Here is a 27,672-nt window from a genome sequence, read left to right on the forward strand (position 1 = left end):
ATGTTTATATTTGTTTCATAAGATACTAATTCTCAGTAGCTTAAGCTATTTTTAACTATTTTTAAATGTTGAAAATGCTGATGAAAAAGCTGTATTTCCTCAGCATAGCTAGTAAGTAGGTTAACTAATGTAGTTCATCAACACAACATTAATATTTCTTTGACTTTGAAATTTTGTCAGTCCAGTAAGACAACATGAGTTATCTTCTGAGATTCAGAAGCACTAATCAGTCATTATAGATGTCATTTATTAATAAAAATGAAAAACCGGTTATTAAGTAAATGCAGTTTGCTCTGTGGACAAAAATTCTCAGAAAACGGGATCACTAGCAGGAAACAAAATACTAAAATTGGAATCATTGTCTTAGAACCATAGAATTTTAGATTTGGGGACTATCTTGGAGATAACTTAGGCAACCCCCCTCACTAAACAGATGAGGTATGATACATAGTCGTTGAGACTCTTTCCTCAGAGCACATAGGTAGCTAGGGATTTTAAGATACTATGCATTGATACTTGTAAACCACGTTTAATTTTTGATTTGAACTTCTTAATATCAGATTAAAAATGAAATTTTCAGGTTCTGATAGTATGGTCCCTGCCTACCAATATGTGATCCTGTCTGGGCACCATTGCCATATTTTTCTTACTGTAGCATTTGCATGTTTTATTGTCATTTATCTCTCATAAAAAATAAGTGAAAAACTGATAAATGACGGTACTGCTACTGATAAGTATGGATCTCATAATCGAGATGATGGTGGGAACCATCAGGCATGCTAACTGTGGACTTCTGTTAGGTTCAACTGAATAGTCAATGCACATGTTTGTTCAACTTGAAGCAAGAGCAAAACTAAAGAAATACAGTGCTGGAAATGCTTCATTAAAATAATAACTAACATTAATTAAATATGTAATTAGAAATTTAAAATATTTTTAGCTCTGTTTGAAGGTCCATGTGCCACTTTCATTCATTTGATTTTTGTACGTGTTTTCTGGAAATCTTTATGTATTAAGGGGGAAATTGTATCAGTTGGAGAGTGTTTTTTGTGTTACTATGGTAAGTACATCTTAAACCTGTTTTTCCCCAATTTTGCAAGTTCCTGGTTGGTGTGACTTTGAAATCATACTGCTTTTAAGTATATATTTTATTTCTATTTAAAAACTCTACCCATTTAGGTGTAACAAGAAGTGAATCCATTCCTCTGGATTATAATAAATATCCTCTATCTTTTAGAATATGGAACTTAATGAACCATGAAATTCCTCCAGCTAAGTGGCCAGTGTTCTCCTAACACAGAATCCTAAAGTCCATAGAAGAAACTTCATAGTAGCCTGTCTTAATATTTCAAGAAATTCCATAGAAGTATTATACATAAAACAAAGAAGACCAAATGACAGGAAACACATTAATGAGTCTCCAGTAAACTAGAGTCTCTGTAGAAATTTGAGTTTAAAAGGGTGGTCAAAAAGGTTCAAGGTTAGGAAGTATTACCTTTTGTCCAAGTGACACCTAGAAATTGCTGCCAAAGGACGAAACAAAAATTGTTTGGAGTAATTTATTTCTTAGATGATAAATGTGAAGGTTTGGAGTGTGTGTGTGTCCCCTATATCTTTTGAATGGCTTGATTTCATAGTTATTTAAGTATCTGAAGACTTTATGTTGCTCACATACCAGAGAAAATTGTCAGTATAATAGAAAAAATAACTGGTGGAATCTTCTTTTTCTTAAAATTCCTCAACTTCTATCAATGTTAAAGAGAAATGCTATTTTTTAAATAGTCTGATTTTTGTTTTCAAAAATCACTTTATAAGCTCCTGCTTCAGAAAGCTGCTCATACCATTCTGTCGGTTGTAGTTTTTAATCCAACACCAGTTCTAGACTTTTGACAAATTTTGTTTTTATTTCAGATGATTTTTTTTTTCTTTTTAGTCTGTTTCATTGCAAAGAAACCAAATGTAATTAAAAGAAACAAACAGATAAACCATGTATTGCTGACACTAACAAGACCTAAATTCAGTTAGTCTGCGTGGTATTGCATTATTACCTTAAGGGGGGTGGGGAGGAGATTGGATTTACAGAGAATATAAGTCAGTTCAAGTGGCAGGCTGGTTTCCAGCACAATGTACAACTTGTTTTGTCTTCAGGAAAGATATACTTTCAAGATACACATATAATGAATAAAGAGCAACAGGGACATCATCAGTGACAAATTTTTTTGTTTGTTTGTTCAACATTGCAATTTCTTAAGAATACGTAAGACGTAGAAGATAATGTTTTATTTTTTAAATATGATCTAAAACTACTCTTCTCAAGAATTTAAAGCATTTAAATATTTGAGAAAAACTTGATATAACCTAAAAAGACTTATTTCAATTATGTAGAGCAAGGCTTATTCATATATCCATTTATCACTTCGAATGCCCTGAACTGACCTAGGGCCCGCCACGCAGCAAATATAAGTTTGGGTTTATAAAGCAATGATCCTGATCTTTTCACAGTTTACTCAATTGTGCTTATTTTTAAATATGTTTGTAAATCAGAGCAAAGCAGCTTTCTGAGTTTCCTGAATTGCACAATTTCTTTTGCTCAAAGGATACTTTGTGAGACCGTAAAGGACTTCGTTGCCAAAGTAGAGAAAGCACATGAGAAAACGCTGGAAAAAGCTGTTGCAGCCGATGCCGTGGCCAGTAAAGTAAGCGGGACACGTTCGGGGCGGGAAGGTCTTTTACAATGTGAACCTCAAACTGTGTTTTACAGCTAAATTGATTAAGTGGCTTTCCTGCCTAGGCATCTCAAGGCAAGAGAAAATTGCTTTTGTATCAGATATGAGGATTTAAAACATACGCTATTTTTTCCCATGTTTTTGCAGTATAATTCCTTTATAATGTTGTGTTAATTTCTGCTTTACAATGAAGTGAACCAGTTAGAGGTTTACAAATATCCCTCTTGGACCTCCCTCCCATTGGCACGTACGAAAACTGCATTGCTGAAGACCAACAATCTGAATCTGATCACTCACCTCCTTTTCCCCACTGGTTGACATTCTGAAGGAGAAATGCACAGTAGTTGGGTCATATGGGGGAAATTGCTAGGCAGCTGGTGCTCCAGCGCGGGGAGGAATGGTTTTCCATTTCCAGGCAAACCTTGGCCGCCCAAGTTCCCTGCCAGCGTGGTTGTTCGGATTCCCCAGATGTTATATTCCTCAGCATCTTTCAGGTTTCTGCCTCTTGCTTTGCCTTTTTTCTTGATAGGTACTTTTTTTCCCTTTGTGAGCTGTCTTAGGCTAAAATAAGAACAGTTTACTGAACCCTGAAAGCCACTGTCTTTGCTTTCATTTGCTAACAACAGGGCATTCTTACAGACGGTTTGGCTCGCTGGGGCTTTGCAAAGGCATGATCTTACCCAGCTGTGGATGGTGGTTGGATTGAGTTGAAGGGAAAGAAAATAGAAATAATACATCTGAAGTTTTCAGCCTCTTTCTCGTATTTTTATTCTCTGTGGAGAGCTTCAGAAAACAGAGACCCTGTGTCATCACACGCTTTTCTCCTGACTGTTTCTGCTGTGACTTTGTCCTGGCCTGTGATCAAAAAAAGGCAGAGAGGACTGGATATTTGTGTGGAGATAACAGGTACATTAGGCAGCGGCATCAGTAGCTTTGGGCTTCCCAGATGGAGCTAGTGGTAAAGAACTTGCCTGCCAGTAGGAGACATAAGAGACGTGGGTTCAAGCCCGGAGTCGGGAAGATCCCTGGAGAAGGAAATGGCACCCCACTCCGGTAATTTTGCCTGGAGAGTGCCATGGACAGAGGAGCCTGGCGGGCTGTGGTCTTTAGGTTCTTACAGTCAGGCACGACTGAAGCGTGATCCATACCTTCAGTCCTAAATGTTTCCTTACCCTTAGGGATTCAAAAAAGCAGAAGGAAGCAAGGGCCCAGCACTTGTTTTTCTTTCACATCATTATTTCCTATCCTGGGCACATTCCTTTTCTCTTTCTTTGAGCCAATAATCCCTTAAGTACTCACACTCCTTTGCAAAACCAAAGCTTTGAAGGTGTGTTTACAAGACTCAGCCAGACTTGGCGATTTGTGATGCTCCAAACAGTGCCGTAAGTTGATCACTTAAGAAATGTTTATTCAGTGTTTTGCGTGAATGCGTGTGTGCCAAGCCTCTTCATTCATGTCCAACTCTTTGTGACCCCATGGACTGTAGTCTGCCAGGCTCCTCTGTCCATGGGATTCTCCAGGTAAGAATACTGGAGTGAGTTCTTTGCCCTCCTCCAAGGGATCTCGGAGAAGGCAATGGCACCCCACTCCAGTACCCCTGCATGGAAAATCCCATGGACAGAGGAGCCTGGTGGGCTGCGTCCATGGGGTCACGAAGAGTCGGACACAACTGAGCGATGTCACTTTTCAGTTTTCACTTTCATGCATTGGAGAAGGCAATGGCAACCCACTCCAGTGTTCTTGCCTGGAGAATCCCAGGGACAGGGGAGCCTGGTGGGCTGCTGTCTATGGGGTCACACAGAGTCGGACACGACTGAAGTGACTTAGCAGCAGCAGCAGCCAGGGGATCTTCCCAACCCAGGGGTTGAACCCTTATGTCTCCTGCATTGGCAAGCAGGGTTGTTTTTTCTTTTCTTTTTTTTTTTTTTACTATTCACACCACCTGGGAAGTCCATGTTTCGTCTAATGTATAGCAAATTTTGTATAATGTGTAAATTGTTTATGTAATGTGTCACTTTATCATGAAACTTTCTTTGTTTTCTTTTAAGGAAAAATAACTTTAGGAGGAGTGTAAAGATTTTTCACCCATGCAATGGAGTTTAAATAGTTCTGGAAGTATAAATCAGTAAATTTACAAAATAATTGTGCAGTTTAAAAAAAAATTAAAGTTATTTAGTCCATAGGTATCTAAAGTATAATTTATAATAGATAGCCAGTTAGTGATAACAGCTTCCCAGGTGGCTCCGTGATAAAGAATCCACCTGCCAATGAAGGAGACTCGGGTTCAATCCCTGGATCAGGAAACTCTCGTGGAGAAGGAAATGGCAACCCACTCCAGTGTTCTTGCCTAGAAATCCCATGGACAGAGGAGCCTGGTGGGCTACAGTCCATGAGGTCACAAAGAGTCAGACATGACTTAGGGACTAAACAGCAACAAAATTAATGATCAACATCAATGTAGGCATCTTTCCTCTAAAAAATTGAAAACCATTCATTGAAACTATCACTTTCCATCTCCACTAAATGAAGATTCATCACTATGTTTTTGTTTTCTTAGTGTTCCATCCTAAATGAGAAGCTTGAACAACTGCTCCAGGCTTTGCACACAGAGTCCCAGGCAGGTCCAGTTCTCCCAGGCATCAGCCCTCTCATGGTAGAAGAAGATGCTGTGGAATCTTCCAGCGAAGAATCCTTGTGTGAGAGCAAGGAACATCTCTTGGATGACACTACAAAACCCTCTTCCCAGAAAGCTGTCAAACCAAGGGAAATAATGCTGCGGGCAAACAGTTTAAAGAAAGCAGTGAGGCAAGTCATTGAGGAGGCCGGAAAAGGTACACGTTAACAGAAGCAGCTTCTGAAGTTGGCAACATTCTTCTTGCAAGCACAAGAGAATTTTCATATTGGTCAGACTGCGTGCTCAGTCGTGTCTGACTTTACAGCCCCGTGAGCTATAGCCCACCAGGCTTCTCTGCCCATGGAATTTTCCAGGCAAGAATATTGGAGTGGGGTGCCATTTCCTACTCCACGGGATCTTGCCCCCCACCCTCCGCCAGGGATTAAAGCCACAAGTCTTGAGTCTCCTGCATTGGCAGGCGGATTCTTTACCACTAGCTCCAACTGGGAAGCCCATTGGTCAGACTAGACACACGTTAAAAGAATTTCAGAGATAAAGTACACTGAAAATGTTAAAATAAAATTACAAATTACTTTTAAATCATATTTCTGAAATTAAATTTTTTAACTGGAATCTGTTGCATTCTTAAAAGAAAATCAAGCCTATAATCTACTTTGAAAATATTTTCTTAACATTTATCTCTTAAATGTTTATGTTGCTTTTTAAAGAGTTTTTATAATAGTTCCACCTCTATTTTAGTTTTTCTGCATTCCTGTAATATGTTTACTTAGAATTTGAGGTAATAGACTAAAACTTAACTTTGAATAATATTCAGAAACCCTTTACGAATTGTAACTTATAGTTGGACTTGTCTTTCATTCTCGAAGTTCTTAGATTAAATTTTTCTCTTCTGCTAAAAATACAGTTTTGAGATTTTAAAATATTTCCTTTTATAGTCTCTAGTATTAATATTTAACAGACATCACATGACCCCAGAGTTCACTGCCAATCAGTGCTTATTTGTGAATGGGAAATTCCTTTGAGTTTATATTTCAATTTTGTAAGAATACGTTAATATTTATGGATCTTATTTTTGCTCATTTGAACATATTTCTCCTCTTGCTACTTAAAGTGATGGATGACCAGCCAGTTCACTCCTCTGAACTAGTTAATCAGTCATTCGATTATGATAGCACAGAAACAGATGATTCCAAAGATGAGTTAAAAGAAGATGATGTGAAAGAGTCATTAACTGGTAAGAAAATTGTGATAAGATTATTTTGGAATTAGATAAAATGTAACTCTGCTTTCTGTTTTCGAACAGCTTCTTAGTATGAAATAAACTATTTGCATTTTTGTTTTTAACGAGGTTTTTCAGAAATTAAAGCTTAGGTATTCATGCATGCTGAAATAATGAAGGTAACATTGTTTAGACTATTGTCAGGTACTCTCGCATCCCTTTTTATCATTTAATCTGGAAATCATCATCATAAACTAAGAATTTGGGGACCAAACATGGCTAAATATCTTAATTTTCCTCTAGGAAGAGTAACTACCAAAACTGAAGATTTTAACTTGTTTTAGCTTTCAGATTTCTTTGAGAATAATATGGAAGCTGCAGGCCTCACAAGCATAAAACGTGGCATTTAAATAATTCTTTGGTCCCTTGAGCTCTGTTGATTAGCCTAGATGGTTGATAATGCTTATTGCTAAATTAAGTTTTTAAATCATAGGACATCTAGTTACAACCCTGTCTCTACTGAAGTTATTTTTGCCAGGGAATTAACATGTAGTTGCTTAAAGACTATTAACTATTTCTCTACTTTTCTAGTTTTAACTGAAGATGAATTTATACTTTTAATTTTTCATGTTGAATAAGGGAAAAGGTATTAATTTACTAGAATATAAAACAAGCAGAATTATTAATGAAGGCAGGAAGATAATATGAATATAATTAACATAATGCAAATGAAAATTAATACTATTATATCACAACTGTTTGCAATCATTAAATTTTTGCTTATACTTTTATCACATATAAACTTGGGTAGATTACTTAAGTTCTCTGTGATGTCCTCATTTGTAAAATGGGGGTAATAAGATACCTACTTTTTTGTGATGTTTAAATAAGTTAACACCCATTCAACTCAGTCGTGTCTGACTCTTTGTGACCCCATGAATCACAGCACTCCAGGCCTCCCTATCCATTACCAACTCCCAGAGTTCACTCAGACTCACATCCATCGAATCAGTGATGCCATCCAGCCAACTCATCCTCTGTCATCCCCTTCTCCTCCTGCCCCCAATCCCTCCCAGCATCAGAGTTTTTTCCAATGAGTCAACTCTTCACATGAGGTGGCCAGAATACTGGAGCTTCAGCTTTAGCATCATTCCCTCCAAAGAACACTCAGGGCTGATCTCCTTCAGAATGGACTGGTTGGATCTCCTTGCAGTGCAAGGGACTCTCAAGAGTCTTCTCCAACACCACAGTTCAAAAGCATCAATTCTTCGGTGCTCGGCTTTCTTCACAGTCCAGCTCTCACATCCGTACATGACCACAGGAAAACCATAGCCTTGACTAGATGGACCTTTGTTGGCAAAGTAATGTCTCTGCTTTTGAATATGCTGTCTAGGTTGGTCATAGCTTTCCTTCCAAGGAGGAAGCGTCTTTTAATCTCATGGCTGCAGTCACCTCTGCAGTGATCTAAGTGCCTAGAATAGCTCTGGATACATTGTGCTGAGAAGGAATGTTTGCTGGCAGTGTCACGATGATGATTACTGCTACTGCTTCTGCTGTGGTTGCTACTAACTACACGAACTTTGAAAGACTAGTTCTTAATTGTATTTAAAACTCCTAGAAACTTTGAAACTGGACCATATTATAGACCTCATGTGTCTGACCTATAACCAGTTCTTTCGTATTTTACAGCATCTTTTTGGACCTTATTTTAGACCTTTTTAGACCTTTTTCTGGAGAAGGAACTGGCAACCCACTCCAGTACTCTTGCCTGGAAAATCCCATGGACGGAGGAGCCTGGTGGGCCGCAGTCCATGGGATCGCCGAGTTGGGCACAACTGAGCGACTTCACTTTTCACTTTCATGCATTGGAGAAGGAAATGGCAACCCACTCCAGTGTTCTTGCCTGGAAAATCCCAGGGACGGGGAAGCCTGGTGGGTTGCCGTCTATGGGGTCACACAGAGTCAAACACGACTGAAGCGACTTAGCAGACCTTTTCCAGCACATAACCCAGTTATATTAATTTAACCTTTGACCTTTTTGATCTTAAATGGCCTGTTGCAGAATATAATCCAGTGCAGGCATATTTTACACTCTTGACCAATGGTCATTGAGCCTTGGATTACTCACTGTCATTACAACCCACTCTCATTGTTGTAGTTCAGTCTCAAGCCGTGCCTGACTCTTTACAACCCCATAAACTGCAGCACGCCAGGCTTCGCTATTCTTCACTATCTCCTAGAGTTTGCTCAAACTCATATCCATTGATTCAGTGATGGCTTCCAACCAGCTCATCTTCTGTTGCCTCTTCTCCTCCTGCCTTCATTCTTTCCCAGCATCAGGGTCTTTTCCATAAGTCAGCTCTTCGCATCAAGTGGCCAGAGTATTAGAGCTTCAGCTTAAGCATCAGTCCTTCCAATGAATATTCAGGGGTAATTTCCTTTAGGATGGACTGGTTTGATCTCCTTGCAGTCCAAGGGACTCTCAAGAGTCTTCTCTGGCATCATAATTTAAAAACATCAGTTCTTTGGCAGTCAGCCTTCTTTACAGTCCAACTCTCACATCCATACGTGACTACTGGAAAAACCATAGCTTTGACCATACAGTCCTTTTTGGCAAAGTGATGTCTCGACTATTCAATACACTGTCTAGGTTTGTCATAGCTTTCCTTCCAAGGAGCAAGCATCTTTTAATTTCGTGGCTGCAGTCACCTCTGCAGTGATTTTGGAGCCTGCTGCCATGATCAGCTCTAATTGTTAGAAAGTTTTTCTTCTGTCAGTGTATGAGCTCTCTATTTTCTTCCTTAAATTTCTACCCACGGTTACGTTATTATTAAAAAACGTTTTGTACGTTCATGTTAAGAGAAACAGCTACTGACATCTGCTTCATGGTTCAGTTTTACAGGCATCATTTCATGATACTGCAGATTGCTCTTCCAGGGGACAGCCCTTCCTGAAAACAGCCTTCAGGGCATCATAGTCCTCTTTCCACACATTGCATATTCTTTTTCCAGATTCTGTCTAGTAAATTATTTTACCAATCTAACGTGATCATTTTAAACCTTTTGTTTTTCTCATTAACGGTCAATATGATGCCCCATCAAAACATAAGGCCCTATTTTGAGCAGCATCTTCCAGATATTTCTGTAATGTAATAGCACACCAGTACTCATACACTCCTCCTTCTGGACGTAGTGAATGGCTCTTTGGAGGACTGCATTTTCAGCACTCATTGGTTTTGGTTTTCCAACCACCTACCATGCTGTCCTACTATACTGTCATGAATTTGATGCTTCCATTGTAGTCTGCAAAGAAAACCAAAAAAATAGAGATAGAATGACATAGATATTGTTATTGAAATAAGTATAGATTATGCAAGTCTTTATGGTGCAGCATCTGTTCTTAATTTTTGCCTAGTATTCCAGTTTATTGGGCATCAGTATCTGGAAGAGTGTTTTCTAAGTTAAATCATTAACTTTCTGAAACACATTCATTATATTATCATTGAATAATTTAATTATTTGTATGTCTGAGATGTGCAAAATACACATTAATATGATCAATGATATGTTACATTTAAGAAGAGCCATGAAACATTAATTTAGTTACCTGTAGTGAAACATCAATCTTGGTCACTAGAATACTGTCTGGTTTTTTATCAGAGATGAATATCAAAAGGTTGTTTTTATAAGAAATTAGTTCCAGGGCTCCCATCTGTCCAAAAAAAAAAAAAAAGAGTTCTGTTCTGTTCCTTTTCCTTAGTGCAGCTGGACAGTTTTTGAACAGAGAGATAAGAGTATAAGATTAATATGGTTAGTTTGTAATTAGTCTTAGGCAAAGTAAAGATAATAAGGTTTTAGAGTATTTTTAAATTGAGTTTGAGGATTACTGTTTCTTTTAAACACCTGCCAACTGCTCCTAAATTAGTTAAAGATACTATTTGATCTCCATTAAATTGTGCCAGTTTAGGTAGAATTAAATCTCTTTTTATTGTCTACTTTGAGAATAATTCTGTTTTGGAATAATTTTTTTAATGAGCTTTTATAAGGATATGGTAGAACTGGTTTCTTTGAGTAAATGGTTAATTGAGACATAAAAGTATATTGATTTCATTTGAAAAAATAATATTTTTCCTCTGGGAATTACATTAATTACATTTGATTATTTACTCAACATTTTTGAGAAAAAGATTGCATTGGTAATATACACTACAATATATATGTTCCATTTTCAAAGATTGTCAGGTGTCAAAATTTCCTTTCTTTAAATATGGATTGCTCACTTTCAGATTAGTGGTATCTTTGACCTTTAATTATGGTAAAAAGTGAAAATGTTAGTTGCCCAGTCATGTCCGATTCTTTGTGAGCCCATGGACTGTAGCCCACCAGGCTCCTCTGTCCATGGGCATTCTCCAGGCAAGAGTACTGGAGTGGGTTGCCATGCCCTCCTCCAGGGAATCTTCCCGACCCAGGGATCCAGCCCTGGTCTCCTGCATTACAGGTAGATAGTTCACTGTCTGATCCTATTGATCATCATCTATTTAAAATGAGAGATCAATACAGCTACCTGTGACACATTCCTTCCACATGGTAAATCCCAAGAAAATGAATAGAAAATGGTTTTAAAAAAAAAGGTAAACACAAGGTAATATTTTCAGTTCTACTGATTAAACATGTATGAAATTATTTTATGGCATCAAGTGTATAGAGATGTGGTTGTTTTTTAAGACAACTTTATCAGTATCTGTTTTTAATCTGGACTTTTTGCCCACAGTTAAAGGCGCACTTCGGTCTCCGGATGGCCGGGCTGGTCGTTCCCAAACTGACTCTGGCCCTGGTGCCCCTGTGGCAGCCAGCAAGGAAAACCTCCCTGTGCTCAATACCAGAATAATTTGCCCAGGTAGTACTGACTGTGAAACATGGTGTATTTTTAAGTATTTCTGTGAAAATGTATAAGTACTCATCTTCCTGAACTGTATAGAAATGTACTCATAAAGTGTACATTAAGAGAGTGTTCTTAGTACTTTTATTAATCGAAGTCCAGATCCTTAGACTGTGGTGTGTAAAAGAATTGCCTGGAAACTCTTAGAAAGCATATTCCTGGCCCCTGACCTGAGAAATTTTGATTGAGTAGCTCTAGAGTGGAACCCAGAAATCTGAATTTAAGTTCTAAGGTAAATTTGATCTTATATTTAGCCAACTTTTAAGTATCCCTATAGCCTTTCTCTTAGTTTTAAGCCACAAGTATCTATAGTTATTTTTAGACTGATAATAGTGCATCATTTTGAAATATCTGAGGCATCTGTTTCAGCCCCAATAAGGGCTTGGGATTTAGGATAGTATTAGTGGAAACTGAAGGATGTGTATGGAAGTGGAGGGAGTTAAATGCAAATGTCTCAGAGATCTCCTTAAGTACCATTTGTTTGCCTTAGTGAAAACTTTCCAAACTCATTCCAGAGTAGTTTGGAACCTAGATTACACCCTAAAAATCAGTCTGTTCTACAAATGATTTTTTGAAGGTGTATCACAATTCAAGAGTAATATTTGGAGACTTTATTATTGTTTATTATAGTCAAAAAGTCGAAACAACCCAAATATTCATCAGTTGATGAATGGAGAAGCAAAATGAGGTGTGTCCATACAATGGAGTCATTAAAAAGGATGAACCACTGATATATGCTATAACATAATTACCCTTGAAAACATTATGCCAAGCCAACAAAGCTCAACCCCAAAAGGCACATATTATATGATTCCATTTACATAGCATGTCCAGAAGAGTCCAGTCTATAGAGGAAGAGAACTTGCGTGGTTTAGTGGTTTCCAGGATCTGAGACGGGGGTCCCTGGAAGGAATGGAAAATAACTGCAAACCCATATGGGGTTTCTTTCAGTGGTAATAAAAAGTTCTGAAACAGGTAGTAATGATCATTGAACAACTTTGTGTATGTAAAACTTAATTATATACTTTAAAGGGGTGAATTATATGGTATGTGAATTATATCTTAATGAAAATATTAAAGTATAAATGAAAAATCCAGGACACATTTGGTTCTGGAAAGGATTCTAAGTTTAGAGGTCCTATCTCTCTTCAAACCTGGACCCTTCTGGATGGAAACTGTACATATGGCTCACCTTAAAACATTTTAGAAAATACTGTGCTTTTCTTTGGGGCATCTGAAATATGACTCTATATCTTTTCAAGCTGTTTTTCTCTCACCAGCACGGTGGTTTTGTTCATTTATTTACTTATTTAGACGTAAAGGGAACTGGCATAGCCATTGTATATTCAAAACTATGAGAGTAAATGACAGAATAAAGTTAGTCTTGATTATTTGATAATCAGCTAAACTTTGTAGCTAAAATAATGAACATTTCTAAGAGGAGCGCTTTGTTGAAGAAAGGAATGTTAGCTAAAGAAAGAACTTTGTTTCCTAATTTCCTAGTGTTTTTCAATTGCAAAACATATTTCACTATTCTTTCCTTTTTGTCTGTCTGTTCCCTGGGGTCCTTATTCCTTAGTGCTTCTGGCCTTGACATTCGGTTTGGTAAATCATAAAACTCATTAGCTTTGAATATTATAACTAGTTAGTAGAAAGCTAACTAGTTGTTGAAATAAATTTGAAGTTTTGCATATTTAGAGGTAAGATGCTTCATTTTTACGTTCAAGACTGTATTCTTCTAAAATCCATAAATACCTGGGTTTAATATTTTACTACTTATTCTTGGCACCAACACTGAGCTTTCACCCTTGTATGTCAGCATTTTTACTTGAGTATTATTGTCTGTGCTTTGAGAGTGTGAAAATGATAACTGTGACATTCTGGATAATTTGGCCTTTATTGTAAATTCCTTACAGCCTTCCTACCTTCTTTGCTAAGCAGTGAAAAGGAAGCAGTGGTTACTTGTTGAAATTACAGAATCATTGATGGTAAATAAGAAACTGTCACGAAGCGACTCCTATTTAGGTCCTTATCTCTTTCACTTTTTAATGACAACAGATCATATAAAGGAGCATCAGAAACCTTGTATTTACCAATAGCATAATTCTTAGTTTTGATTAATGAGAACAAACACTGAAAAGCATGGAGACATTTTGCTCCATGCTTTGGGAGCAAGATGTTTCTGACGAAAACTAAAAACAATGGATTGGCTCTTTCTGTTTTTCTCTTAACGTGTGATCCTGTATTTTTTTTTCTGGCCAGGTTTAAGAGCAGGACTAGCTGCCTCAATTGCTGGAAGTTCTATTATCAACAAAATGTTGCTAGCAAATATTGACCCTTTTGGTGCAACGCCATTTATTGACCCAGACCCAGATTCAGTGTAAGAATATACTTCTGCCTATATTTTGTTTTGGCTTTCCTTGTTTCTGTTTTATATGAATGGTGACATTTAAAATAAATTACAATAAAAATAGTCCCACATCCAAAGAAAGAATCATCAGAAAATTTCAAAAGTTGATGATGATGAATACATTAACATATGTGAAATCCAGTGGTTTTTGATGATCTAAGGTAGGTCCCTTCCAGCCTATAGTCTCGGATACCAAGCCAGTGGCAAAATGAGTCACAGCTGTATACACTTTTCCCTGGAATGTTTCATTTATCAGTGCCTTCATAATCGTAATTTTGCTATTCCTTTCACCTCATTTTTTTTCTCAGCCTTGCCAATTCTGCCATCTTTCCACATTCAGTGTCAAGGTGTACTTATTTCGGGGAGTTTCTGGCGCACACTGATCCCTTCCCTTCTTAAAATTCCTTTAAAACGTCAGTTGTTCAAATATGTACTGAATCTTTGTCTTACTTCCATATTTAATTTTGCTTTTGTGTGTCTCATTTCTCTAATGACACTCCTGAAGGCGTGTACCACACTCGTTTGTACTTTTTTTAAGCGCCTAGAAGAAGGGACTAATCTAGTTGTTTTCTGCTTAATAAATATTCAGTAAAAGTGCAAGTGTGGAGGAGACTTTCTGACCAAAAAAAGAGTATTAGCATCTGACTGTGAGGCCCTCTCATTTATGTGTGTAGTGAGGGGCTTACGTTGGAAGTAGAAGAAGTAAGATTTTGTTACAATTAATAGAAAAAGCATTACCACTACTGTGTCCACTTCCCCTGCCCGCAGTCCCATTAGGTCACTGGTTCTGAAATTTACGACACACTGGGGCATGCACATGGCTCATGAACAAGAAATGATTCCTGGTAAACTTTCCCCTTTTCTATAGGAAATGTAAGCTTAAATGGTGTCAAGTGTTATTTCGTGTGCAAATTGTAATTGTTGTTATGAACCTGAAATTGACTTTCATGTACTTTTCCTTATTGTAGAGATGGCTATTCAGAAAAATGTGTCATGAACAATTACTTTGGGATTGGATTAGATGCAAAAATTTCGTTAGAATTTAATAATAAGAGAGAGGAGCACCCTGAAAAATGCAGGTAATTTGGATAATAGTGATAATGTAATTACACAAAGGCAATTTTACTTTAATTTCATTCATTACCTCTTTGGCTCACTCTGCCTTTAAAGGGTAAATAAATAATAGTTATAGAAATTCTCCACCAACGTTTATTTTCAGAAGCCGAACTAAAAACTTGATGTGGTATGGAGTCCTTGGAACTCGGGAATTATTACAAAGATCGTACAAGAATTTGGAACAGAGGGTTCAACTTGAAGTAAGTTCATCTTGATAGTAAAGAAATTTCAGATTATCTTGCAAGATTTATTTGTGGAGCTGATTTGGCCTTAACTGTTCTCTTGAATGGGCTCCCCTGGTAGCTCAGATGGTAAAGAATCTGCCTACACTGCAGGAAATTCCAGTTTGAACCTTGGGTCGGGAAGAACCCCTGGAGAAGGGCATGGCTACCCACTCTAGTTCTTGCCTAGAGAATTCCATGGACAGACCAAGGGGTTGCAAAGAGTCAGACATAACTAAGTGACTAACACTTAGGACATTTAGGGCACACTTTATTCTCTTGAATAGTGCTTAAGCACTAGAGAGGAAAAAAAATAACAGTGGTTTTCTACTTTATGCCAAAGGAGGTATTAGACACTGGATATGAGTGATACACTTAATTACCATTATCATTAGATCCTGAAATTTAGATGTTTCTATGAAATTGAGGGTTCCCCATGAAAAGGCCAGACCATGGAAGTGTGTACATACATAGGATAGCATTTTTTCAATTTATTTATTTTTAATTGGAGGATAATTGCTCTACATTGCTGTGTTGGTTTCCGCCATACATCACCATTAATCAGCCATAGGGTATACATATACCCCCTCCCTCTGGAACCTCCCTCCTAGGGTAGCATTTTTATCAGGTTTTTTTTTTTCACTTAACTTTCCAAATTCTTACTTGGTTCTATAATGCCTGAAGTTTCATGAATCCCTGAAAATACCATTCACAGCATATAGAAAATTTTAAGTTAAATGTATACTTTGTTCCAATTAATTCTAACAAAAAGTTAATAAAATCAAAAGAGATTCTGAGCATTTACATTTTCTAGTTTTTTGTTTTTTTTGTTTTTTACTAATTTAAATAGGATGATAAGGATAGCAGAAGTTCTTTAATCTGGTAACAGAAAAAAAGAAGATAGAGGACATGTCTCTGAGAAGTCTGCTGTGTATGTGTGTGCTTAGTGGCCCAGTCATGTCTGACTTTTTGCAAACCCATGGACTGTAGCCCCCCAGGCTCCTCTGTCCATGGGGATTCTCCAGGCAAGAATACTAGAGTGGGTTGCCATGCCCTCCTCCAGGGGATCTTCCCAGCCTAGGGATCCAGCATTGAAGGCAGATTCTTTACCAACTAAGCCACCAGGGAAGCCCCAAGAAGTGTACTGATTTCTTAGGGTATTATTTTCTTTCACCTTTGGTCCAGAGCTCACTGTTTATGTGATAGGCTTGTCTCTCCTATCTTGTATCTTTTTATAACCGGATATTTTAAGTTGAGGTATAGACTGCATACAGTGAAAGGGAAATTGTTAGTCGCTCCGTTTTCTCCAACTCTGGGACTATAGCCCACCACACTCCTCAGTCCATGGGATTCTCAAGGCAAGAATACTAGACTGGGTTGCTGTTTTCTTCTCGAAGAGATCTTCCCAACCCAGAGATCAAACCCCAGGTCTCCTGCATTACAGGCAGACTCCTTACTGTCTGAGCCACCAGGACAGATCTTAAGTTGACAGCTCAAGGAATTAAACAGAATGTTTTTTATTTTAGTTGTTATCTTAATAGTGAAATGTGGACCAAAGAGGTGTCTGGCTCATTCATTATCAACTAAATGTCCTAGCAAAAATAAACGCATTCTACCTGCCACTCTAGAGCACAGCTGTGTGATCCACTGGTTTGATTTATCATTGCTTATGAAATTAAGATAGATGTTCCTGGCTGGAAAGGTACAAAATCAGGAAGGCTCATACTTTGTAAATGCTATTGTTGGCCACCCCATCCATTGCTCAACTTGGGTTCTTGCCTATGGATTGCCTGTATAGTCATTTTCCTTATTCATGTCCCCTAGTCCGCTACACTCTGCTTAAGGATGGGTAAGAAGCTGTGTTCATCTTTGTTACCCCATAAGCTTGCACAGGTCCTGGCCCTGACTTGAGAGGGAAACAGAGAGGCAAATGATAATTTACATAATTTGTTAGGTGTTGTGTGGTCAAGACCCATAGCTGGCCATCTTTAGGATTTGGGGAACTGTCCAGAATGAGAATGACTGGATTGCTTTATTTCTAGGAGAGCCTTCAGGTCTTCAGAAGTTCTGTTTCTGTCCTTTTTGATTGATGGTCCAAATTCTGAACAGTATCCTACACAGCTGCTTTGTAATCCCCATTAAGCAGAGGTTCTTAACAATTTTTGACCTGTGAACCCTTTTGGCACGCTAGTAAAAACTATGGACCCCTTCTCGGAATATTGTTTTTAAAGCACTCTTTAAATATATATAGACACAAAATAAAATAATATTGAAATAAATTTACAAAATATTTTTAAAGCATTGTAGAGTAATATATTTGTTTCTTTATCACTACATCCAATGACAAAAATCTAATGGTATATATAATAGTAAGTGCGGGCTTCCCTGGTGGCTCAGATAGTAAAGAATCTTCCTGCAATATGGAAGACCCAGGTTCAGTCCTTGGGTCAGGAAAATCCCCTGGACAAGGGCATGGCAACCCACTCCAGTATTCTTGCCTGGAGAATTCCATGAACAGATGAACCTGGTGGGCTGCAGTCCATGGGTCGCAAAGAGTCAGACACAACTAAGTGACTAACACTTCACACTTTAACCATTACTTTTGAAGTAATGATGAACATAAATGATACTAAAAGATATCTGAAACATCTGTAATATAATACAAAATATTGGTTTCTATTGTGATGAAGTCACAAGTACTGTATTGCCAATGTGTGGTTTGTTGTCTACATTTATAATTGAGTGCATTGCTAGATTTCAGAGATTGCTGACAATGAGAGATATGTTTTTACCATTCCAGTTAACAGACAGTGAATCTATCCATGGACCCTTGGTTTTTGAACCTCAGGTTCAGAACTTGATATAATTCCGAGCTGATACAGAAATTTATATTCAGTGATTAAAAGGAAAGTAAATTTAGGAAAACAAGATAGGTGAAAGCATCTTGTTAATATGCATAAAAGGTAAAGTAGAAAAATTAAGAGAATTCTTTGCTATAGTTAAAAATAAACCAACAAAACACCTGCTACTCCTGAGGACCATGGAAGGTCCATTGTTTAAAAATGAATTTCCTTGACATTGGATCACTTGGGATAAAGGTGGAGAAGAAAGACACGGGGCTTAGGGAATTTTTCTCAGAAAGATCCCTTTTCACCAAGTGCCAGTCACTGGCCAAAAAAAATCTCAACTTTTGCTCAGGAGTCTGCCTTCCCCTGTTGTGTTGTATAGAAGTCATGTGTTGACTTTGAGTTTGCACAAAGCAAATGGCCCTGGCTTTTCCAGCTGCAAAGTGGATAAAATAATGCTTATGTGCAGAATTATAATTCACTGATATGAAAAATCACAGTTTAAACTGTAAAGAATTATGCAAATATAAATCCTGTTTCTCAAGCCATATGCCCTGTGAATCTGTAGGCACTGAAGATTTAGAACCTTTGAATGACATTTATAATCCTTTCTACAATCATAGGAATGCCAGAAACGTAGAATAATGTCGTAATATCAAATTTTATAATTTTTAGAGCAGAAATACCTTTGACCTATGAATGAAAAATGTCATTAAGATTCAAATTTTTTTTCTTAAAGATGACTTCTTTGTCCAGATATACCTAATTTACATGCATCAAGCAGCTTGTTCTAGATTTTAAGTGAAGTAATGATCAAATATTGGAGAAGGAAATGGCAACCCACTCCAGTATTCTTGCCTGGAGAATCCCAGGGACAGGGGAGCCTGGTGGGCTGCCGTCTATGGGGTCGCACAGAGTCGGACACGACTGAAGTGACTTAGCAGCAGTAGCAGCAATGATCAAATACTGTTTTGAGTCCTTTAAATACTAAGATACATGAAGGAGAAGAACAATGTTCACCCGTAATCCTTAATAAAATATAACAAAGAGTTGTTTAATTCATATTTTTTGTAATTTCACATATTTCCACAATCTCATAACAGTTGTTTCCATAATTTGTTAAAATTGGCTTATAGTAATTTCTGTCTTTGTTTAGTTCATTCAATAATAATGATTATAGCTACATTTTAAGTCATGTTACATAATAATCGAGGGCTTCCCTGGTGGCTCAGTAATAAAGAATCTGCCTGCCAATGCAGGAGACACAGGTTCAATCCCTGGGTTGGAAAGATCCCCTGGAGCAGGAAATGGCAAACCACTCTAGTATTCTTGCCTGGGAAATCCCATGGAGAGAGGAGCCTGACAGGCTACAGTCCACAGGGTCAGAAAAGAGTCAGACACGACTGAGTGACTAAAGAGCAACAAAAATAATAATTGAAGCTTCCTGAATGTTTTCTACATATTGTGTTTAATACTTAAACTTTAAGAGAGTTATTATCATTCTTTATGAGGCAAGTATTATTAATTTCAGAATTAAATTTATTAAAATTTATTTCATTTTAAGTCACTTACCTCATTCAAATCAAGCAGTTGGTACCTGGAGAAGCCAAAACTTCAACTCCAGTTTTTTTCCCCATAAAACATTACTTTGTAATTATAACTGAAAAAACACATTTATTGACTCCCTACTATGTGTTATAGATGTTTTCTTGTCCCATACCTTGTTGGCCACACTATGGACGAAATTTTATTAGCCCATTTTCCAGATGAGCAAAATGAATCTCTGAAAGTCCAAGGTATTTGACCAAATAAGTGAGAGAATTCAAAACAGGCCCACTGTCTTCCCATATTTCCCAGTGAAAGGAGCTGAAAAGCAAACACTAATCAGAAAAAAAGTGTAACTGCAGTTTTAAGGCATTTTGCAGCATCATGAACAAGTGGAAATATGAGATTAAAGAAGATTATACAAAAAATATAACACTGCTGAGCTTACTCCTGAATCTGAAAGAAACAGTTGAGTCAGGTGACCTTAATTTATTGAATCTGTACTGCTCATACTTTCCCTGAGACTATATAAATGGACACTAAACTCTTAACCCTGGGTGTTTTCCTAATGGATGTGTGTTAAATTCAGCAAAGTATATGGAGCATTTGACATTTTCATCTTATTCCATATTATGCTTGCAAATAGTATATTCGTTGATAAAATCTTTAAGAACTGCTCTGAATTTTTTTAGTATTCCTTTTATATTTATGAAGATATCATTTTTCCATTTCCTTTGTGACTCATATGACTTTTTTCTAAAGCACACAAAAATATTAGTTCAGTTGAGTTCAGAAAAGGTTTATCGTTCAACTAAATACTTTATGTTCATTCATTTATCAAACGCTCACTGAGCACCTGCTATGTGCCGGGAACCACGATAGGTGCCCAGATACAGTGTGAGCCTTTGACTGTGTTGTCATGCAAAGGAAAGGAAAGGTTAAAAAACACCTTGTGGAGCTTAGTGTTAGGAAGTATTCGCAGTTACTTAAAATTTTTGAAAAGTGGGTTCAGACCAGATTCTCATTTGTTCTAAAGGTTGAAGATCATTTTCATTGGGCATTAAAATGGAATTTTTATAAAATTATGTTAATTATTTTTAAATTTTTAGTTTAATTTGAGCATTAGTAAAATTACAGCATCTGTTTTAAGTATGACATCTGCAGACTCCTTGCTTTCAAGACAAAGGCTAAAAGCTGCTCTTCAGCAAGAACTTACTCATGTGGAACTCAGTGGTAAAGAATCCGCCTGCTAGTACAGGAGGTATGGGTTTCGATCCTTGGGTCAGGAAGAGCCCCTCGAAAAGGAAATGACAACCCACTCCAGCCTGGAGAATCCCATGGACAGAGGAGCCTGGTGGGATAAAGTCCATAGGGTCACAAAGAGTCAGACACAACTGAGCAACTAAGCATAGCACAGCATATTATATATATATGTGATATATATATATGTACATGTATATATATATCACATTTTTAATCCATTTATTCATCAGTGAACACTGAGGTTGGTTTATAAAACACTTTTTTTCAATCTGTTTTTCTGTAACAACTTCTGCTATGATTATTTACTCTGTAAAATTTTGTAAATTAAAAAATAAGAAAATGTATAGGAATATATTCACAGGAAAGCTGCCATCACCACCACTTTCCTCCATTGTCCTTGGTCTTCTTCTGTCTTCCAAGCTTGTGGTTTTGCTCTTTGGATCTGACCCCTCAGCTTTTGTCCTTACAGTGTGACGGGCAGTATATTCCTCTCCCCAGCCTGCAAGGAATAGCAGTGCTGAACATCCCCAGCTATGCCGGAGGCACTAACTTTTGGGGTGGAACTAAAGAAGATGATGTAAGTATTCCCTGGCTCTGTCTAGAAGTTGCCCACATTCCTTGGCATGAGGCCCCTCCCTGCATCCCCATAGCTGATGGAGGCGGTTGCGTCCTTGTCACGTTGCATCGCTCTGATCTCGTCTGCCTCCTGCTTCCACTTATAATGACCTCTGTGATTACACCGGGCCCGCCCCAGTCATGCAGGATAGTCTCCCCATCTCAAGGTCCCTAATTCAGTCGCATCTGCAAAGGCTCTTTTGCCGTGTAAGGTGACATTCCCAGGTTCCAGGAATGAGGACACGGGCATTTTGGAAGGCAGGGAGGGGAACATTATTCTGCCTACCAAAATACTTTTCTGTACCTTTGCTTTTCTAAATTTGTATTTTATTACTGTTTTAATTTTTAGAAATGTCAAAGGGCTCACTTGGCCATTGAGGTATATGGTTATTTTTGTTTTTATACTCTCCTTTAGTAAAAAAGATAAAATACAACCTAAGAAATGCAGTTGTTCTCAAGATGAGAGATGACACTTATTAATGCATAAATAACAATAAAACTGGAAAGTTTACCATGGTCTTTGAAGAGTCGTATACGCTGAATGATAGGCCCTTTGATTTGAGGCTTATGATGTAATGGCTCTCACTGAACCAATTTCTCAGAGCTCTTAAATGTGCAGGCAGGGATAAGGTATAAAATAAATTGGAAAATATTTGTAATTTTCACAATATGAATATATTCCAATCCTATTGGAGTATAGAAATTTAAATTAGCAACCAGTTGTCAGCCCACCATCACTCTTAAATATTTCAAGAAGAAGAAATCAGTGAGATTGAGATAAATAAAGCTAATATTTCTTGAACCCCTACTAGGTAGGCAGACAGTGTTCTGAGAGTTTCACATTCAGAACTTAATAACGCACATTTAAAAAATAAATTTGTTAAATGTATTTGTTTTTTATTTGAAGGATAATTGCTTTACAGAATTTTATTGTTTTCTGTCAAACAGCAATATGGATCAGCCATAGGTGTACATATGTCCCCTCCCTCTTGAACCTCTTCCCAAGCTCCTCCCAATCACTCCTCTAGGTTGATACAGAGCCCCTGTTTGAGTTCCTTGAGACATACAGCAAATCCCCATTGGCTATCTAGTTTGCCTATGGTAATGTAAGTTTCCATGTTACTCTCTCCATACATTCACCCTCTTTCCCTCTCCCCATGCCCATACATTTCTTCTCTGCGTCTGTTTCTCCATTGCTGCCTTGCAAATAAAGGCATCAGTACCATCTCTCTAGAGTCCATCTATATGCGTTAGTATATGATATTTCTCTTTCTCTTTCTGACTTACTTCACTCTGTAAAATAGGCTCTAAGTTCATCCACCTCATTAGAACTGACTCAAATGCATTCTTTTTTATGACTGAGTAATATTCCATTGCATGTATGTAAAACAGCTTCTTTATCCATTTCTCTGCTGATAAACATCTGCAGAACATCTGCTTCCATGTTCTAGCTATTGTAGATAGTGCTGCGATGAACGTAGGGATACATGTGTGTTTTTCAATTTTGGTTTCCTCAGGTATATGTCTTTGGTATATGTCTAGAAGTGGGATTGCTGGGTCATATGGTGGTTTTATTCCTAGTTTTTAAAGGAATCTCCATACTGTCTTCCATAGTGGCTGTACCAATTTACACTCCTACCAACAGTGCAAGAAGGTTCCCTCTTCTCCACACCATCTCTAACATTTATTGTTTGTAGACTTTTTGATGATGGCCATTCGGACTGGTGTGAGCTGATAGCTTGTAATTTTGATTTGCATTTCTCTAATAATGAGCAATGTTAAGCATATTTTCATGTGTTTGTTAGCCATGTTTGTCTTCTTTGGTGAAATGTTTGTTTAAATCTTTTTCTCACTTTTTGATTAGATTATTTTTCTGGCATGGAGTTATATGAGCTGCTTGTATATTTTGAAAATTAATCTTTTGTCAATTGTTTCATTTGCTATTATTTTCTCCCATTCTAAGGTTTGTCTTTTCACCTTGTTTATAGTTTCCTTTGCTGTGCAAAAGCTTTTAAGTTTAATTAGGTCCCACTTGTTTACTTTTGTTTTTATTTCCAATACTCTAGGAGGTGGGTCATAGAGGATCTTGCTTTAATTTATGTCATCAAGTGTTCTGCCTATGTTTTCCTCTAAGAGTTTTACAGTTTCTGGTCTTACATTTAGGTCTTTAATCCATTTTGACTTTATCTTTGTGTATGGTGTTAGGAAGTGTTCTAATTTCATTCTTTTACACGTAGCTGTCTAGTTTCCGCAGCACTACTTATTGAAGAGGCTGTCTTTTCCCCATTGTATATTCTTGCCTCCTTTGTCAAAATAAGGTACCCATAGGTGTATGGGCTTATTTCTGGGCTTTCTCTCTTGCTCCATTGGTCTATATTTCTGTTGTTATGCCAGTTCCATACTGTCTTGATGACTGTAGCTTTGTAGTGTAATCTGAAGTCAGGAAGCTTGATTCCTCCAGCTCCATTCTTCTTCCTCAAGACTGCTTTGGCTATTGGGGGTCTTTTGTGTTTCATATGAACTGTGAATTTTTTTGTTCCAGTTCTGTGAAAAATGCCATTGATAATTTGATAGGGATCACATTGAATCTGTAGATTGCATTTGGTAGTATAGTCGTTGTCACAATATTGATCCTTCCTCCCCAGGAATGTGGAATATCTCTGCAACTGTTTATGTCATCTTTGATTTCTTTCATCAGTGTTTTACAATTTTATGTATACAGTTCTTTTGTCTCCTTAGGTAGATTTATTCCTAGACATTTTATTTTATTTTTTTGTTGCAGTGGTGAATGGGATAGATTCCTCAATTTTTCTTTCTGATTTTTCATTGTTAGTATATAGGAATGCAAGTGATTTCTGTGTATTGATTTTGTATCCTGTGACTTTGCTAAATTTACTGATTAGCTCTAGTAATTTTCTGATATTATCTTCAGGGTTTTCTATGTATAATATCACGTCATCTGCAAATGGTGAGAGCTTTACTTCTTCTTTTACAATCTGGATTCCTTTTATTTCTTTTTCTTCTCTGATTCCTGTAGCTAGGATTTCCAAAACTATGTTGAATAATAGTGGCAAGAATGGACATCCTTGTCTTATTCCTGATCGTAGGGGAAATACCTTCAGTTTCTCACCATTGTGAATAATGTTTGCTGTGGGCTTAACATATATGCCTTTACTACGTTGAGGTAGGTTCCTTCTATGCCCATTTTTTAAAGAGTTTTACTCATAAATGGATGCTGAATTTTGTAAAAGGCTTTTTCTGCATCTATTGAGATTATCATATGAATGCCCACAATTTTTATCTAAATTTTATCAATGAAGAAACTGACACAAGTTTACACAATTCATAAGTGGAGGAAACAGTTTAAAACCAGGCAGTCTGATAACAAAAAGTTCCCAAATTTGTGTCCTGAGATTTTTAGTAAAAGTTTTAATTATGATACTATTTTACATTGAATATTTTTTCAGAGGCATAATTATGTGTGATACAATAAAAAGAGGGAGTAAAAGGAACAAAGTAATAGAGCTGAAATTTAAAGTTTTTAGGTTAATTTTGTGAAAATACATTTAACATCAAAACAAAGTAAGCCCATGTGTTTTCATCTTCTGAAATTTCTTTTCATGTTCTTAAATGCCCTAAAAAGTTGTAGTAAGATATATAATAAAGCACATACAGACACCCCTTGTAACACCTTGAAAAATTTCCCTTAAAACATATCAAGTGAACTCAATTGCAATTTCCATGTTCATTACCTTTAACTGTATGGAATCTGCATCACTTTTTGAAATTTTGAAGTTTCCTAAAATTACATGCATCATTTTATTGAGATACCTGAGTTCTGTATGAACAGATATTTAATATATCTTATACCAAGATGGGGCTTTCCAGGTGGTGCAGTGGTGGACATTAGCTTTAATTTTCTGAAATCTGCATCACATTCTGAAATTTTAACATTTCCTAAAGTTACATGCATCATTTAATTGAGATACCTGAGTTATATATAAACATATTTACTACATCTTATGCCAAGATTGGGCTTTCCAGGTGGTGCAGTGGTAAAGAATCCTCTGGCCAATGTAGGAGAAACAAGAGATGCAGATTTCATCCCTAAGATTCCCTAAGTAGGAAATGACAATGCACCCTAGTATTCTTGCCTGGAAAATTCCATGGACAGAGGAACCTGACAGGCTACAGTCCATGGGGTTGCAAAGAGTCAGACATGACTGAGCACAGCTCACGCATGCGTGCGCACACACACACACACACACACACACACACACACACACCCCACGATGAATTATTTGGAAATGTATTAGTTCACTCCTGTCAAGATTGTTTTATAAGAGGGTCATGAGGATTATATCCATGGGTTTTCAAACCTTTATTATGTTTATTTTAAGCTGTCTTCAGTGATTAATTTTGTCCTTGAAGTATCATTTACTGATAATATTTGCTTACTTTTCTGCTTCCCATTTTTATATATTTTTAAAAATATATATGTTGCAGGGTTTACATTGCTTGCTGGGCCACTTCATTTAAACCTTAACTGTATTAGTGAAAGTGTAATGTGGTTTTTCTTTCAGATATTTGCTGCACCATCATTTGATGACAAGATCCTAGAAGTCGTTGCAATATTTGACAGCGTGCAAATGGCCGTTTCAAGGGTCATTAAACTGCAGCACCATCGAATCGCCCAGGTTGGTTTCCCTACTCAAACCTGACTTCACTACTTGTGTGCATGTGCGTGCTAAGGCGATTCAGTTGTGTCTGACTTTGTGCAACAGTATAGACTGTAGCCCGCCAGCCTCCTTTCTCCATGGAATTCTCCAGGCCCAAATACTGGAGTGGGTTGCCATGCCCTCCTCCAGGGGATCTTCCTGACCCAGGGATCGGACCCATGTCTCCTAAATCTCCTGCATTGGCAGACGGGTTCTTTACCACTAATGCCAGCTGAGAAGCCCTCACCGCTTGGGCTGTTGAGAAGCTATGTACTCATACGCTGCATACTCATCTATAAAATAATGGGCTTTCTTGTTATTCCAGTTGTTACTGTGTCATCCTATGTAGAAAAGCATAACATCCCATTCCACAGAACGGACTAAGAGTCAGCTTTGAATACAACAAGACTGAGTGTCAGATGAGCTGTACTCTCAGATAACTCGCTTTATTTCAGTGCCGTACAGTGAAGATCACTATCTTTGGTGACGAGGGAGTCCCAGTGCAGGTGGATGGAGAAGCATGGGTTCAGCCTCCAGGGATTATCAAGATCGTGCACAAGAACAGAGCTCAGATGCTCACCAGGGACAGGGTGCGTAACCAAAGATAAGTTCTTCTAGAGTCTGTTCAACCTGTGAAAAGTCAATTGTCGTGAAAAACAAGCCCAGGGAAAAGATTTAAATTCTCTTTAAAGTCTGACAGATTATTCTGGCTTAAAAACATGAAAAAAATATTTATTTAGTTCTGAAAATGGTTTCTTTTTTTAGGTTTAGAGAAAAATTGAGCAGAAACTATCTGTGGTCCCACATACGTCCTCACCTCCCTGACAAACACATGAATTCCCCTATTATATTTCCCTATATTGTTCCCCTTAATATCTTGCTTTAGCGTGGTACATTTATTACGGCTGATGAACCACTATTGATCCATTATTATTCACTGAAGTAATAGTTTGTGTTCTCCATTCTATAGGATTTGACAAGTGTATAATCATTTGTGTCCACCGTTACAGATTCATGCCCAATAGTTTTACTGCTCTAAATATTCCTGTCCTCCTCCTCACATCCCTTCCTCCCGTTTTCAAACCCTGGCACCCCCATCTTTTTCTGTGTTTACAGTTTTACCTTACCAGAATATGTATTCTTAATTAAGGTCACACCCATAACAAATAAGACTACAACATCCATCCTGTTTGTTATTCATATAGTAGTAAATATTGACGCATAAGTTGAAGCTTTTTAAAAACTTTATGATATAATGATCATCAGTTACATTACTTTTTATTTGCTGTAATATATGAGAAAACTTTAAGATATCTTCTTCGTCCTTGCAATATATTTCATGAAGTGTTAGGATTAGGAAAAAAGTAATAGTAGTTTTAAACCCATTCGTGTACTATCTAAACACATTTATTTGTGTTTA

The 27,672-nt window shown here is 37.3% G+C and overlaps 1 protein-coding gene across 1 annotated transcript in view; it reads left to right on the forward strand.

The window, feature by feature from the left end:
• DGKH (diacylglycerol kinase eta) overlaps nt 1–27,672 on the forward strand; it is a 208,914-nt gene that overhangs the window by 148,011 nt on the left and 33,231 nt on the right. The window contains exons 15-24 of the mRNA XM_027973522.3: nt 2,597–2,696; nt 5,284–5,557; nt 6,473–6,595; nt 11,351–11,476; nt 13,781–13,898; nt 14,897–15,007; nt 15,148–15,244; nt 21,389–21,496; nt 26,118–26,231; nt 26,708–26,842. Coding sequence (XP_027829323.1) covers nt 2,597–2,696; nt 5,284–5,557; nt 6,473–6,595; nt 11,351–11,476; nt 13,781–13,898; nt 14,897–15,007; nt 15,148–15,244; nt 21,389–21,496; nt 26,118–26,231; nt 26,708–26,842 — 1,306 coding nt within the window. The remainder of the gene's footprint in view (nt 1–2,596; nt 2,697–5,283; nt 5,558–6,472; nt 6,596–11,350; nt 11,477–13,780; nt 13,899–14,896; nt 15,008–15,147; nt 15,245–21,388; nt 21,497–26,117; nt 26,232–26,707; nt 26,843–27,672) is intronic.

This window comes from Ovis aries, chromosome 10 (genome assembly GCF_016772045.2).
Source record: "Ovis aries strain OAR_USU_Benz2616 breed Rambouillet chromosome 10, ARS-UI_Ramb_v3.0, whole genome shotgun sequence".
Lineage (NCBI taxonomy): Eukaryota > Metazoa > Chordata > Mammalia > Artiodactyla > Bovidae > Ovis > Ovis aries.